Source organism: Sceloporus occidentalis, unplaced genomic scaffold (genome assembly GCF_023333645.1).
Source record: "Sceloporus occidentalis isolate IW3139 unplaced genomic scaffold, rSceOcc1.0.p SCAF_5, whole genome shotgun sequence".
Classification (NCBI taxonomy): Eukaryota; Metazoa; Chordata; class Lepidosauria; order Squamata; family Phrynosomatidae; genus Sceloporus; species Sceloporus occidentalis.
In genome coordinates this window covers 85,687,163-85,702,956 of record NW_028316985.1, presented here as the reverse complement: position 1 = coordinate 85,702,956, position 15,794 = coordinate 85,687,163, and the positions used below count along the sequence as shown (strand labels likewise).

Below are 15,794 nucleotides of genomic sequence, written 5' to 3'. Positions count from 1 at the left end.
ATGGCAGATTTTTTTCGTGCCAAAATACATTTCCTACTCAATGTTTCCTGCATCGGAAACTCACTTTCTACACAGAAAACATATTGTGCAAGCATTTTTCAGCACTGAAAAATCTCTAGCATACTTTAGAACGTTCAAATAAGGGGAAAGAATTGGGTGGAAATGCTTTTCTTCTGCAGTGAAAACTACAGTAAATGATTCATTTTTCCACCATATTATGTAATAGTGGAATAACAAATGATTTGATTTAATTCAATTCAGAACTGATTGTACAAATTTGGGTGGCATCCAGATATATTATCCTTACACTGATTACAGTGTGCTCCCGCCAAATGTGGATGCGCTATATTGGCTTCAAGCTTACACAGAAGCCACGTAACAATTAAAGAAGTGGTGTGTGCACCCATGGTGTGCGCGCTGCCCCAAGTCATAAACATGTGCCCCATTGTTTGAAATGGGGTGCAAGCATGCGCGGATTTCCCCTTATGCAGGGGCATCCAAAACAGATCCCCAGCGTAGGGGAAGGGCCTGCTGTATTACTCTTCTCAATTTATTTTCATGTTTAGTACTGTTGCTTAATGGTGGAAGCAGTCAGTGAAGATATTTTTAATAGGTTCAAATAATAACTTAGGTAAGGTTTAATTAACATATTGACAGTAATTTTTACAATTGTACTATATTGGGTGATAGATCTGGGGTGGGAGAGAGAACAGTAATGATTAATCAAGTTTTGGAACTCACTGAATGACTGGCACAATAATGTTTGTATTTCCACACAAGCGTTCAAATTTACTCAAACTTTATTTTGTTTGCCGTTTACTTATGATTACAGAAGGATCTCCATCATTTGTGTTCTAATGAAAAAATATTTATTTCAGACAAGGCACAAATAACTTAGATCGAAATCTTTTTGTAGTTTAGTTTTCTTGCTTAAAAAAATGCCAGGGATATACAAAACCTAGGGATATAGAAACAATAACTACCAACTACTTTAACTGTTAGAATAATATGAAGCAAACACTATGCTACATAACTCTTAAGTGTTCCAGAGCGCATAAATCAATTCCCAGAACTAATAGTTTAAACAGAGACTATTTAGATTTGTTCATTCATTTGTCATTATTTTCTTTAGCATTTTTTTCCCTTAAAAAAGACTTCTGCTTACTGCCCTGGGTTTTTTCATGGGAGGGCAGGATGCAAATGAAATAATTATTGGCAATTGCTCAGAATAATGGGATGGGGTTGAGAGAAGAAGTAATTTAATGTGACAATTTACATAAATGCAAAAAAAATATTAGGGCTGTTACTGTGTTTGGAAAGGCTGAAGAATACTGTATACAACAATAAACGGGTTGTTTCAGGGATTCTTCCATGCTTTGAAAGAAGAAAGGAAAATAGAGAGTGCTAACACGTATGCTACAACATACACAAAATAAGCTAGATTTGCAATTTTGCTATGCTCATATTTTAGGCTGTGGAACATTGATTTACAAAAGTCCTTGTTTCATGTGTGTGTGTAAATCAGTACTACCCTAAGGTAACACAGACTTCATCTGCAAATCGAAGTAACATTTTATGTACCAGTGGAGTACAGCACAGAGAAGCTGAATGTACTGGTAACAGAAGTTTGCATTCCTCAAAAATTGCACTTGTTCAATAAGCTGCTTGCCTTTTCAGGAGTGGAAATGGAAACTATTGGTGAGAAAACCTCAATGGAATCTACGTAAGCCCAAATGCAAAGTTCTGTATGCATAACTTCACATTCTCTGAAGATTATCCCTTATAACGTCGCCAAAGTCTCCAAAGTAACTCTGAAGGCCAGAGACCCTCCAGACTACAGCTAGAAAGACAAGACATCTTTTCTCCGTGTGAGGATGGAAGTGCTTTGCGCACATGCATGGGCCTCTTTGGATCCAAGCCACAGGGTTAAAGTTACTAACACAGTGATAATACCCCATGGAAAAATCCATTCCAAAAGTGCATGTGCCACCAAATTCCCTGTGCTTCAAATACATTTTGATTATAATGGATATGGTACCTATTGACCTGAGTAAAAATACTACACATTTAAATTGTAAGATTTGTTCAATAGAATGTGAACAACAGTTAATGGTAACATCTCTGGGAAAGGGAAATGAAAATCAAGAGAGGTAAAACTGGACTAATTCTGAATCCCCAACCTAATGCTGGCAAGAATGGAATTACACATCTGAGATACTTACACACTTAAAAACACACACTCAAAGCAAATACAAAACAGCAATAACCGTGCCCCCCCCCCCCAATAATCCAGACAATCACACATACACTGGACTTCCAATGTTATGTTCTCTGCTATGCATGTATGGGTCATGTACTTCAACATATATTAAGTATCTTGCTTCCACATACTAGATCACACCAACTTCCAGCTTCTAATTCTTAAATATCTGGCACTGAAAAACACAAGATGGGAGAGTAGGGAATTTGAAAGGTTTGAGGAAAATAAATTTTGGAAAAATAAGTGGTAGCATTTCCCATTTAATCCTGAGCAAATGAAGAGAAAAAAAAAGTTTATACTACAGAAAGCCTGCCATACTAACTACAGCTCTGTAAATAAAATCTAAGGGGGGAAAGGCAAAATAACACCATATTGGAAATTATTTTAAAGAAATTGTTTCAGTAATGAAAAATCCAAAAACCATAGCATTTTCTGTCTTACAGAAAAATGTTTTTAAAACATGGACACTTGGCAGGATGCATCACATTATTAACATACTGTGTTCAGTGTTTCTATAAACAAAATACATACAATTACAAGCAGACATAGAATTAAAATGTTTTGAGTCCTGACCAACGTTGTTTAAATCTATACAGCAAACATAAATAAAATTGTTTTAAGGAGCAAGTACTATACTGATCTGGCCATTGTTTGTAACTATATAAATCAACAGATCTGAGTTTTATGAACTGATTGTACAAACTAACTCAAAAGAAGAAAGATCAGATTACATAAATAAGAAGAAAATCAAAAATATACATTTTTTTAAAAAATGGTTGTGACCCATCTGGTTAACAACAACAACAAAAAAATGGGGGAAAGGGACAATGTGGTGAAATATTTAGAATAAGCCACAGTCTTTCAGATTATTCTTTATGATGACATCAGTTACAGCATCAAAGACAAATTGTACATTCTTAGTATCTGTGGCACATGTGAAGTGAGTATAAATTTCCTTTGTGTCTTTTCTTTTGTTCAGGTCCTCAAACTGACACTGGATATATGCAGCTGCCTCTTCATATGTATTTGACCCTACAGGGAAAAAAAATACACAAATAAAATCTCAAAGTACATATCTTCTAAGCAAGCTGTTAGTAAGCAATTCTACTTCCTCTGCTGACTTTATGGATTTTATACATTTTTAAAAATACCATACTCTTAGTGGTCATGGTTTTGCTTTTGTTAATAGGTAAAGAACTGGATAATCTGAGTCATGTTATGAACTAGTTTACAATTTTTTAAAAAAAAGACATTATGTAATAATGTGTTGGGGAAATGAGGAGATAACTTTTCCTGCTACCTCCCTAGCTCCAACAGGCCTCCCTGGTTGAAGATTAACCATCCATTAAGAAGCCAAGCCCTCCCTCCAGTCCATCTCCCTTGGTCCAGACCTCAGAGGTAGAGAAGAACCTCATCCCCTTCCCCTCCACCACTCCCTTCTCCTTTTGTATCATGTCTTTTTAGATTGTAAGCCTGAGGGCAGGGAACCGTCTAATTATAAAGATTGTATGTACAGTGCTGTGTAAATTTACAGCGCTTTATAAATAAAGGTTAATAATAATAATACCTTTTCCAAACATAGTTACAGTGTCTCCCCTGCCTATACAGTGTTTGCTAGAGATCTTTGGCTCAGTAGGTTTCAAAGAACCCCATTATTGTGGACTACCCAGTAGGCCTTGCATGTCTTGGGAACCCTACTCTATGCAAATGTTGGAAGCCTATCAAATTAGTCTTAACAGAGCCAGAAAATGCCTGTTAGCTGATGGGTAACTACTCAAATAATAGATCTGGCAATGCCGTTTGGACAAGTAGAATGGACAAGTAGAATGGGGAGGTGTCTAGGATGACTAATACAATCACTCCGAAGTACCCTCTGTTTAGATGCAGTGCACAGGTTCCTTAGGTTTTCTCTAAGGAGGTCAGAAGAATGCAACACTTGACTAAATGAAAAGAATAGAGTGAAGAAAAGCTTGGTATCAATCTGAACAAAATACTCGTATTGACCCTGCTCTGTGGTGCTCAGGGAAACAAAGTGGCTCTTCTGTTTCCATAGCATCACATACTGAGTCATTGTGTTTTGGGAGATTAATGAGTTATTACAGAATAGAAAGAAGAACCCATCTGAATCCCATTGCAATTAATTTGCAAAACATTTTGGTGATGAAATTGTTCCCATTTATTTATTTATTTCAAAATTGACTCCACATTGCAGGTAGATTCTGATAAGAAAAGCTAACCATAATATTCCATGTCTTACTTTTACACCTCTTCCAAGAGCTTTCCTGCCCACATGTTATTTCAGGAAATATTCTTCTTTGTAACTCACTTGCTGAACAACCCCAAAGCCTCTGCCATGAAAGTGTTTTGTGTTGAAAGGAATTCTGAGCCATGTTCTAGAGAACACACAGCTTATGAAAGACCACTAGCCAGACTTCCCACGCTTGTCATTACTCCACATAAATTTGAAATATGCCTCACTACCTTATAGCTCTATACCAGAAGGGAAGATCAGTATGTACTGCAAGCTTCTATTTCAAGGATGCCTGGCTGTGTTGCTGATCTTCTCACTTCTAGGAAACATGGGTTTCAAGGAAGACACTTTTATGACCACTACTCTAACGTCTTTTGAACTGTTAGTAAGTGGTCACAATTTGGTTCTTCAGAAGAAAATAATGGCAAGTCTTAGACTTTCTAGTCACTGTTAAAGCACAGCCCCTATCTTCAAGCTTATATTAAAATCAAGCCCCATTCATATATAGATTAAACAAATCCAGTTAATCTGACAGAAATACTACAAGTTGACAGATCATACTACCTTGTCAGAGCAACGCACATAAGCTGCACAATGAATCTCTCCCAGTTATAGTTCTTCTAAATCTTACAGAGTATTTACTCCTGATAAATACTCCCCCTACCCCACCCTGAATGCCTATTATACTCAATAGTTCCAGATCAAAAGCACCGTCTCTCCTTTTCCTTCTCATTCCTCTTTTTTTGTATTAAAAATAAAAAATACCTGGATATTCCGGGTAACAAATAGTGAGAGGGCTCCTTTTGATTTTTTCTTCAAAGAGATCCTTCTTATTTAAAAATAGGATAATAGATGTGTCTGTGAACCATTTATTGTTGCAGATGCTGTCAAATAATTTCATGCTTTCATGCATTCTATTCTGCAGTTAAAAGAAACAATAATATATCAATTTAGTCTTCATTACCAAGTACCAGTAAGGCCAAGCATGCAGATATCAATTTCTTTTAACCTTGAACATCAGTACATTCCCCAAATTATTTAATTTTCCCAAGAGGACAATAGCCAAAATATCAGATTGAAGGCAAGCAAAATTTTTGTTTGGATAATTATATATTTTAGAAAATCATCTCCATCTATCCCACTTAACTCTATTATTTACTGCTTAATAATGATCTGATGAAAATCAATAATGTTAAATCCATTATGCTCATAATAATATTTTCTGGATAATTGGAATTCTCTCCATTTCATCACTGATTAGCCTTCAGGGTCAACTTTGGGGACAATACATTTGCAAATTTATAAAACAAACAAGTCATCATGTAACTACGCTTGAAAATTATCTAGCGGACTCTATGTGCCCACAAATTATACATTTTAATTTAACTTAATTTAATGTTAATTTAGTAACTTCAGGACACTAACAAGGCCCTTTTTCCTTTACTCTTGTTGGTATGGGAACAGTTATTGTGCACCCCTTCTGTAGCACTGTGGCAACCTATACAGCATAACCCATGGCAGAGGTCCTTCCCATTCTGAAATCCTGACCTTGTAGAGTCCCTTTATAGAGACTAGACTAGCCAAAGTAACAAGTACTATGGGAGTAGTACAGTCAGCCCTTCTTACCCATAGATTTTTTATCTATTCAAGCATCCATGGCTTGAAAATACTTTAAAAATATACCAATTCCCATAGGCAAATTATGATTTTTCTCTTTTATATAAGGGACACCATTTTACTATGCCATTATATATAATGGAACTTGAGTATCCACAGATTTTGATATCCATGGGAATCCTGGAACCAAACCTAAGCAAATACCAAGGGCTCACTGTATGCTGTGACATAAGTCTTGAATCCTGTAGGTTACTCTCAACTACAAAAGATCAATATTAAATCAACTGCTGAATGGTGAATCAGTATCCCAGTGATTGGAAAAATCTACTCTAAATTTAGACAAGCCATAAGATTTAAGCCAAAATGTCAAAAGGAGACCCCAGATTATTCTACTGCTTAAATGAAGAGTTTGTAGTTACACATATTATTCTAATAGGAAAGGAATTGTAGAATTAGAACATAGAGAGAAAATAAAAGTAAAGGGTTTCCTCATGAACATTCTGATACAGACACTTTTGAAAACAGAAAAGCACTTAGAGTGTTTCCACTACTAATCTTTTGCTTTTGGGGGCTATTTCTCTTGCCTCTAAAGGCAAAGGTGGGGCAAGATATAGCAGGTAAGTATCCAATCCCTTCCTCTTTCTTTCTCCTATTTGTCCCAACTTCTTTTGAGTTAGCAAACCAAAAGAAAGGAAAGACAGGGAAATATATGTATGTGTGTGTCCTGCAGGATGGAGATAAATTCTCTGCAGCCTCCTTTGCCTATCTTCCCTTCCCAAGCAAACAGCTTGGAAAATCAAGAAGGATTGGTGGTGGAATATGATCATAACTCTTTGGTAGCAGTGTTTAAGGGTTATATATGATAAAGACAGAAAAAAAAACTGATAAGCATGTAAAGCACAAGACATATCGACTGGTAACAATTTTACAGCAAAAACAAACAAAAAATCAAATTCATATGGCAACTTTAAGATTATAGCACAAACCTTTATGGACTATAGCCCATTCCATCAGATGCAAGGGGACTGTAGTCCATGAAAGCCCATGTTACAATAAATCAGTTGGTCTTTAAGATGCCAGAGGACTTTTTTTGTAACTACAAAGAGGTTTTTTTCAAGCACAAGCCATTACAGCAAAACAGAGCCAATATGGATAGAAAGTAACATTTTGAAGTACAAACCATGACTAGAATGCACAGAAAATACAATTATGAAGCTATTGGCTTATATTTAGCATGATACTGTTACTGCAGCTTCCTCCCTCCCCACCTTATCAGCCCACAGAGCTGCAGTAATGTTGCTCCAAAGGTTTTCCAAGGCCTCTGGAGGTTTCACTGATGTACTGATGGTTGCTTCCCATCTGATTCAACTGATCTCACTGTTGTATTCCTGGAAGTCCACAATTGGTGTGTGCCAATGATATATTTCATAATGATGATCATGCTACAATAAGCTTATACTACTAAATGATGATCATGCTACAATAAGCTTATACTACTAAATTCTTCTAGTTTGTCTCAAAGTTGCTACAATATCCCTTTGCATTCTAATCTAAACTATCACAGATAAGTCTTTACTATTATTCTAGAATAATGAATACAAGTTAATTTATCCACATGCTTTATTACCAGTTTATGAAAGGATATGTTTATATTTTCAAAACTTCAACACACCTCTGCATGAACTAAATGGATGTGCTCCTACAGTAACAGTGGATTAGGGACTACATGTTGTTATCATCATCATCATCATCATCATCATCATCATCATCATCATCATGTGTCTACACCTATTAATGTTTACAAATAAGGTTTACTTGCCATTTCTTCATCTTCAGCAAGAACCAAGTCATAATCACTAAGTGCCACACAAAAAATTATGGCTGTGACTCCTTCAAAGCAGTGAATCCATTTTTTCCTTTCTGACCTTTGGCCCCCAACATCAAACATTCTGCAACAGAAAAATCAAGAGTTAGCATTTTATTATTATTATGATTATTGTTATTATTAAAAAAGGATTATTCTGAAAACACAGGAACACTTCCTATAATTAGGCCAAATCTATTGAAAACAAAGGCTGTTAAAATTCAAGCAAATTAAAATGGTCTTCCAAACACTTTGTGTTATCTGAAAGCAAAATTAAACCATGTAACATTTTAAATTGCAGGTTTCTATGCTCATTAGTGCAGATTATCCATGACTCTGCACTGAGTGCAAAGCATTCCCATCATAGTAGGACACGTAATTTCCTACGGGGGTGAAAATCTGGACAGTTCTGATCTGTAATTTTAATGAGTTATTCTTCTGAGCATTTTGATATAAGAACCACTCCTGTTTGAGATTAAATTCTGTGTTGCATTGACTAACAATCCAAAATAGCAGCAAAATAGAGGGTGTCTGAAAAATTATATTTACAATTTCAATATATATATATATATATATATTCTATATAGCTGAAATTGTAAAGATAATTTTCAGACACCCTGTATAAAGGAAGGAAGGAGAGTGAGGACAAAAAATAGCTACAAGTATTTCTACAATACTGTCCTCTATAAAATAAAATAAAAAAGATTTTGGTAACTATTGAACCTATTTTTTTTAGTACCTAAGGTCCAAAATACACTGCAGAAATAATCCAGTTTGCCATGCATGGGGAGCTGCCTCAAGAAAGACCACGTACACCAATAGTTGGCAAGAAAAGGCCACAACTTTATTAAACAATAACAAAACCAAACATAGGGTTGGCTCCAATGTGTAAGGTCTGGACCTGTCATCGATCAATCCATATAGAGGCGGCGCGGCCGTGACGTCCTCATGATGGCGGCCGTCTGGAACGGCCGCCGTCATTTTTTACGCGTGGAGCGCGTATTAGGGTTAGGGAGGTGCGGAAGCACCGCACCTCCCTAACCCTAGTACGCGCTCTGCGCGTACTTTAATGGCGGTTTGTAACCCTCCAAAGTGTTTTATTACATTTCCCAGTATAGGTAGTAAATATATACCCTAAATACATATAAATAGGTTACTTGTTAATAATAAAGTCTGCCACATCAGCAAAAATCCAAAAGTGGCTTTCAGAAAAGTTGATTCTTTAATTTTCTTTTAAATTTTTTATTAAGGAATCAGTCATAATACAATACATTAAAACATTATTACTCATACAGCAATTACTCCACACAAAACTTAGTTCACAAGATACATTCAGATACATACATATACAAATCAGTACAATCACTGCTTCCTCAAGCTGGTCTTGTTTAATATTTCCTCACAAGCTTCTTCAACTTTTTTGAAAATGCAAATGAAAATAAAATGTGACATTACTAAAATCCCCTTACAATATAAACAACTTCACAATGCCAGAATAATCTTTTAAGAAATCTGAGAAAAAGCACGCATGTTGAAGAATTACAGCTCCCCTAATAAATCTAACACTTCTCTATGATTTGATATGTAACATGTATGCTAACTCATACTATAGAAAAATACAACCCACAGATGTGAAAAACTGCTGCATTCTGGTAGTACCATGACTTTAGATAACACATACAAAAAAGGTATTACTTTTCTCTGCTGTGCCACAGTCATTGCACTGCAGAATTACACTTGCAATTTTACTATGGACTGCAGAATTAATCCCAATATTCAGGGTCCCACACAGAAAAAAACACTACACTGATTTATGTTTTTCAAACCATTCTAGTCCAATGGTTCCCAAACTTCGGACCTCCAGGTATTTTGGACTTCCAGAAGCCCAGCCAGCTTGGCCAACAGTCATGAAATCTTAGAGCTAAAACCCAAAACACATCTGGAGAACCAAAGTTTGGGAAACACGGGTCAGTCAATTCAAATTTTTACTGCCATAAGGCATGCTTGGGAATAAGATGACAAAGGAGTCCTTTAGACCTCACCCTAAAAACAGCAGAAAAAAAAATAATTTCAAATCTACAAGTATTAGAAACACCAGTTAATATCCAAACATGCTCTTACACAACAATGATACACTTCCATTAGTGCACAGCATCCTCCTTCTATTTTCAATGATCCCTTACTACATCCCACACTGTTCCAGAAGATTCAGACTCTTAGAAGGTGGGGAGGGGAGCAAAGCAGGGTAGTGCACTGAGGACAAACAGAAGACTACCTCACACAAGCAGCATCCTGCTCATTCCTCATACAGGGTCACAACAGCACGGATACTGTATGCTTGTCTTCTGGACCAGGGCTAACTAGAAATGCATCATTTTTCATTGGCACCTAAAACAAATAATTATCTAAAGTATTCTGAATAATCTATATATAGAAAGCCACAAGGAGGAAAAGTCCCATGGAATCTCTCCCAATGTTTGGGAGAACTTCAATGATAAATGAAAATATTTCTGACAACTTTATAAAGTTTCTCATGCTACTTTTAAGATAGGGGTGGGGAAAGTGTGTTTTAAGGACATTTGATCTCCAAAGTCCTTTTAAGATATCTGGGGCCCTCAACACCCCCCCCCCACATGCACACACATATTTGGCCCCCAAAACAGAACAACGTGAGAGCATGGGCAAGGAGGTGTGACCTCCAAAATCTCATAACCGCAGCTGCCGTTTCTTAATTTAAGTGACTCCAGAAACCTATATAAAATTAATCGTCTGATTAATTTAATTAACCACTAATACCAAGGTGCAGTATTAAGATGATGATTTAGCAATTAGGTAAACTGGAAAAAATGAAAAGGGGGTATTAAATGAAGGGTTGGGCAGAATTTGAAAAGCTGTATTTTGAGAAAGTATTTCCATATTTTTTTTACAAGATTTCAACTTTTTTCCAGTAACACTTAAAATAATAGGAACAATTTCCTCAAATTCAATAGCAACATTTCTTAAAATGCTTCAGAGTTCTCTATTTATGTATAAAATAGCAAAGCCTGCAAACCTGGTGGTGCAGTGGTTGAATGCCTGTACTGAAACCACATGGTTGTGAGTTCGATCCCAGGAGCTCCAATGTCCACTTAGCCTTGCATCCTTCCATAGATCACTAATATGAGTACCCAGCTTGTGGGGGCAATTAGCTTACACATTATAAACTGCTTAAGGAGTGCTTAGTTCACTGATAAGTAGTATAGAAATGTACTTGCTATTGCTATTATAAAGCTTTATTTCATGCACGTATAATAGAAACAGAACTATTCAGGCAGGGAACTATAGTTTTATGAAAACCTTTTCCCAATACATGTAGTACTTAAATCTTGGTATGTACAATCAATTTCTATATTTATCATTTTAGATCTCATATGTTCAAGCATCAGCCTTTCATACTGGGTCTCACTAATGGGAATGCCAACATTGCTAAGTACTTTCCCAAAATAATAAATAAAAGCTAAATTCTGGTAGACTCCAACACAGCCAATTACTAGAGTCTGGAAAAAGACTTACTGTATTTTCTGGCGTATAAGACTACTTTTTAACCCAGGAAAATCTTCTCAAAAGTTGGGGGTCGTCTTATACGCCAGGTGTCATCTTATAAGGCAGGTGCTCAAACTTCCAAGCCGGAATGGAGAATCTGCGGTCGCCGCACATGGTGGGGGGAGCTAAAAAACGGCTGCAGCTGCATCCTCACCATATGCAGCGACCGTATGAAAGTAGCTACCGCTCTGATAGTCTTGGAGACAGGGAGAGCTGACCAATCCAAGCAGGCTTTGTATACAACAAGGTTCCTGCTAAGTACCTGCATGTCATAAGCATTTGGATTAAAATTACCATATTGAAATCAAATCTGATGGTTTTTTTTTTTAATTTGGTGTGCATTGGAAGAGGGGTAGTCTTATATGGTGAGTATATCCCAAACTCTATATTTTAACTGGAAAAGTTGGGGGCTGTCTTATACACCCAGTCGTCTTATACGCCAGAAAATACGGTACTTATTCTGATAGAACCTAGGACATGAATTCAGAATCTTAACAGTATCCTCCACAGAAGATGCCAAGAATATATTTGAAGGACTCTGGTAAGTCCCCTTTGCACATTTTGAGATACTTCCAATCAAAGAAGACAAGAACTATCACTGGAAGCCATGAACAAGAGTTTGAATAAAGACACAGGTAGCATATCTTTGGAGAGCCAGCATGGTGCAGTGGTTTGATTATGACTCTAGAAATCCACCAGACAACCTTAGGCAAACCATACTCTCTCAGCCTCAGAGGATGACAACCTTTGAAGAAAGTTGCAAAAAAAAAAAAAAATACAAACAAACCTGTGATACGATTCAGTTTATGGTTGCCTTGAAGGCGTGACTTGAAGCACACAACAACAGTTTATCTTTTATCTTCAGATTATGGGTTGTTGGTTTTTCAATGTAATTTGAAAAACGCATTTTACATTTTCTGCAGCACTGCCTCTCTTCGTAATTGCACAAAAGAGTTCACAAGGCGTCATGACTAAACCCCACACCCACTTTTTATCCACAGGAATCTTATCAACAGTTCCTGAAAGTACCATACCCCATTTTACTGCCCTTAGTGCCTCTCTCTCCTCTTTACTGCCTCTCTCTCCTCTCTGTCCCCCCACCCTTCAGGAATCTTTGCAGCAATGACTCAAAGTCTTCTCCTGTCTTCTAACTCCTTTTAAAATTATTTCCTGCTGAATTATGGCAGGTCCCAAGTCCCTTCCTCCCAATTTGGAATTTCATTTTGTCCTAATGGGTTATGGTTGAAACAGACAAACACACAGACATTTTCTTTTATTATTATAGCTGTTGATATAAAAAAATAGTAATCTATTAAAATACGGAAACATTTCACATTTCATGTAGTTACTTACTTAAAATGGAGATCTTTGAAAGTAAAATGAGTTTCTACTATTCCAGTAGTTTTCACTCGAGTCCGAAGAACATCCTGCTGTGTTGGGATATAGTTAGTGTGGGCTATCCTGTCCAAGTCATTCAAATAACTGAAAACATAAAATTAACAGATTAAAATAGATAAAAGTATCAGGAAAACATTACAGGTTGAGTTTTCCTTATCCGGGATTCTCACATCTAAAATACTCCAAAATCCAAAACTTTGTTCATGGGTGGCTGAGACAGTGACATATTCCTTTCTGACAGCTCAGTGTACACAAATTTTGTTTCACGAGCAAAATTATTAAAAATATTAATGTATAAAATGATCTTCAGGCTATGTGTATAAGGTGTACACAAAACATAAATGAATTTCATGTTTAGAATTGGGTCTTATCATTAAGATACTCATTATGTATATGCAAATATTCCAAAATCTGAAAAAAATCCAAAATTCAAAATACTTTTGGTCCCACGCATTTTGGATAAGGGAGTCTTAACTTATAAATCTCTATGATAGGACATCTTCATGCACAAGGAACATCAACTTTATGCTAGGATAGAGGGTTGTTGTTTTTTTTAAACATCTTCTGATGATATAGGAAACTCAAGAGGAACTCATACAGATTAGTTAGCCTCCTGGAGTGAACTATCTTAACTTGATTCTAATCTCTGCAGAGGCTTGCAGTGGACCTGATCACTGATCAGTATAGTACAACAGTACTATATTGTTCCTCCATATTAAAATACCATCTAGCAAAGAAACCAGGCCCAGAGTGCAGCCTACCAAATAAGCAGGGCCACATGCCAGTTAGGACAGACTAATGGTCAAGTCCTGAACCAGACCTTACAAGGTGGCCTCTGTATAATAATAATTTGTTGTTTTATTTATATACCGCTATTCCAAAGATCATAGTGGTGAACAGCAAGTAAGCTAATTAGCAAGTAAGCTAATTTGCCCCCAACACTCTGGGTACTCATTTTAGCGACCTTGGAAGGATGCGAGCCTGAGTCGAGCTTGGGCCCTTTTGCTGGTCTTGAACTCGCAACCTTGTGGTTTTGAGTGAATGGCTGCAGTACAGGCATTTAACCACTGCGCCACCAGGGCTCCCTGTATGAATATTGAAGTGTCCAAGCACAAGCCAATGGAACCTCAGAGTCATCCCCGAGACTAGTCTAGGAAGCAACACCATTTTGAAACAGGAAGAGTGGAACAGCAACAGAATCCCTGTTCTATACCATATGATACCTGACACACATCAAACCTGGTAGATTTGGGATAGGGCACAGAATGAGAAAAACAGAAATTACAATGGATCACTCCCATTCTGCTTCCCTATCACCAGTGTCTTGGCTTCTGCAGCAGAGTAAACCTAGACAGGCAGAACTGAGCTCCCTTCCTCTGCTTTCATTCAGTCTCATATTTCTAATACAGACCAGTCTAGCCTGTTGGTGCAACGTAAAGTCTAGCCTGGACTGTTGTTCGTCCATTCATCAACCTGGTATTTGGCATCAGTGTTCTGAAGCCATCTGAATCAAAGGGCAGTTTGTGGAAAATCAGCACTCTGTTGCACTTCTCCTCTTCATAGTAATATGACATCCCCTATATATTTCCTTCTGGTCCCCACAGTTTTAGTGACTGCTTCCTTTACCACCCTCCTTCTTTTGGAAACACATCCCTTTACCATCAAGCAGCAACAACAGCTATGAAGACAGACAAAATCAGGCAGGCATGTGAATAACAACACAGGACCAACTCACACAACACAGTCATAGCACTGTATTCCACTTTAACTGCCATGGACACAACCTATGGAAACCATGGGTTTGCTATTTAGGAAGGGATATTTAAATGCAATCTTCAATTTTTCATTCCATGCAGTGGGGTAAAAAATGACTCCAATATGGCCATTACATACACTGGGGATTACAAAATATTACAAGCTGGGATGGCATAAATAGGGCACTCACACTTGTAATATTCCAAAATCTTTAGTGTATTAGAGATTAAGGCAACTGACCTCATTAAAGTTGAGGAATGTGTGCAGAACTGAGTTCTAAAAAATTAAAAACAAGATTTTACTGAGACACACCCACACTCCTGCAAGTCAGTTTGATATTTCTATTTGGGCAAAGCAATTTTATGATGACAGATATAAATCTCATGACATCTGTGGAATCTTACAGACTCCATTATCTGAAAAGTTTAAATATGTATTGCAAACATGGGCTACAATCCTGTATGACTCAGCATGGCACAGCAGATCTGAATGTCGACCTACGCAAAGCTGATCACCCCATGACTTGCTGAACAGTCTCTGAAGCCCAGTCCCGCCCCCAGCCTTTCCCTGCTTTGTGAAGAGCAGACAGGAAGGATCACAGAAATGCCTAGCTAAATACTCATAACGAGATGCAAAACAAATACAGTAGTGCTGAGACCTCAGGAGGACCCCAGAAGAGCATGGTGCTGATGTCATTATTTTGTCATTGGCTAAGAGGAGATATTTCTGAGATCCTGCCGGCTCCTCACAAATCAGGAAATGGCCTTCAGGAGGCTTCAGACACTTTTAATAGGTCTGGGGGTTTTGGCACAAGAAGAAAAAGAATAACTCCTGCAGTGCCCAAAAAAGGACATATATGTCTGTAAGGGAATTGTTTATGTATGTGTGTGTGCACATGTACATCCCTAGCAGAATGCCAGCTGAAAGTCTATTAGACCCAAGGAGGTAAAAAATATGACAATTCATTGTAAATTGACAGAGCATTAGTTGCTGTAGTTTGACCTCATCTCTGTAATCAGTTTCTCATTTGATGCATCTTTTTTTCAACAATGACATGAATTTGGTAA

General features: G+C 37.1%; 1 protein-coding gene across 1 annotated transcript in view; it reads right to left on the bottom strand.

Moving 5' to 3' along the window:
- Window positions 1–818: 818 nt before the first annotated feature.
- The window catches only part of GNAI1 (G protein subunit alpha i1), a 32,521-nt gene continuing 17,545 nt past the window's right edge, over window positions 819–15,794 (bottom strand). Inside the window, exons 5-8 of the mRNA XM_089524613.1 lie at window positions 12,928–13,056; window positions 7,948–8,077; window positions 5,277–5,430; window positions 819–3,292 (exon numbers count right to left, since the gene is read on the bottom strand). Coding sequence (XP_089380739.1) covers window positions 3,102–3,292; window positions 5,277–5,430; window positions 7,948–8,077; window positions 12,928–13,056 — 604 coding nt within the window. The 3' untranslated portion in view covers window positions 819–3,101. The remainder of the gene's footprint in view (window positions 3,293–5,276; window positions 5,431–7,947; window positions 8,078–12,927; window positions 13,057–15,794) is intronic.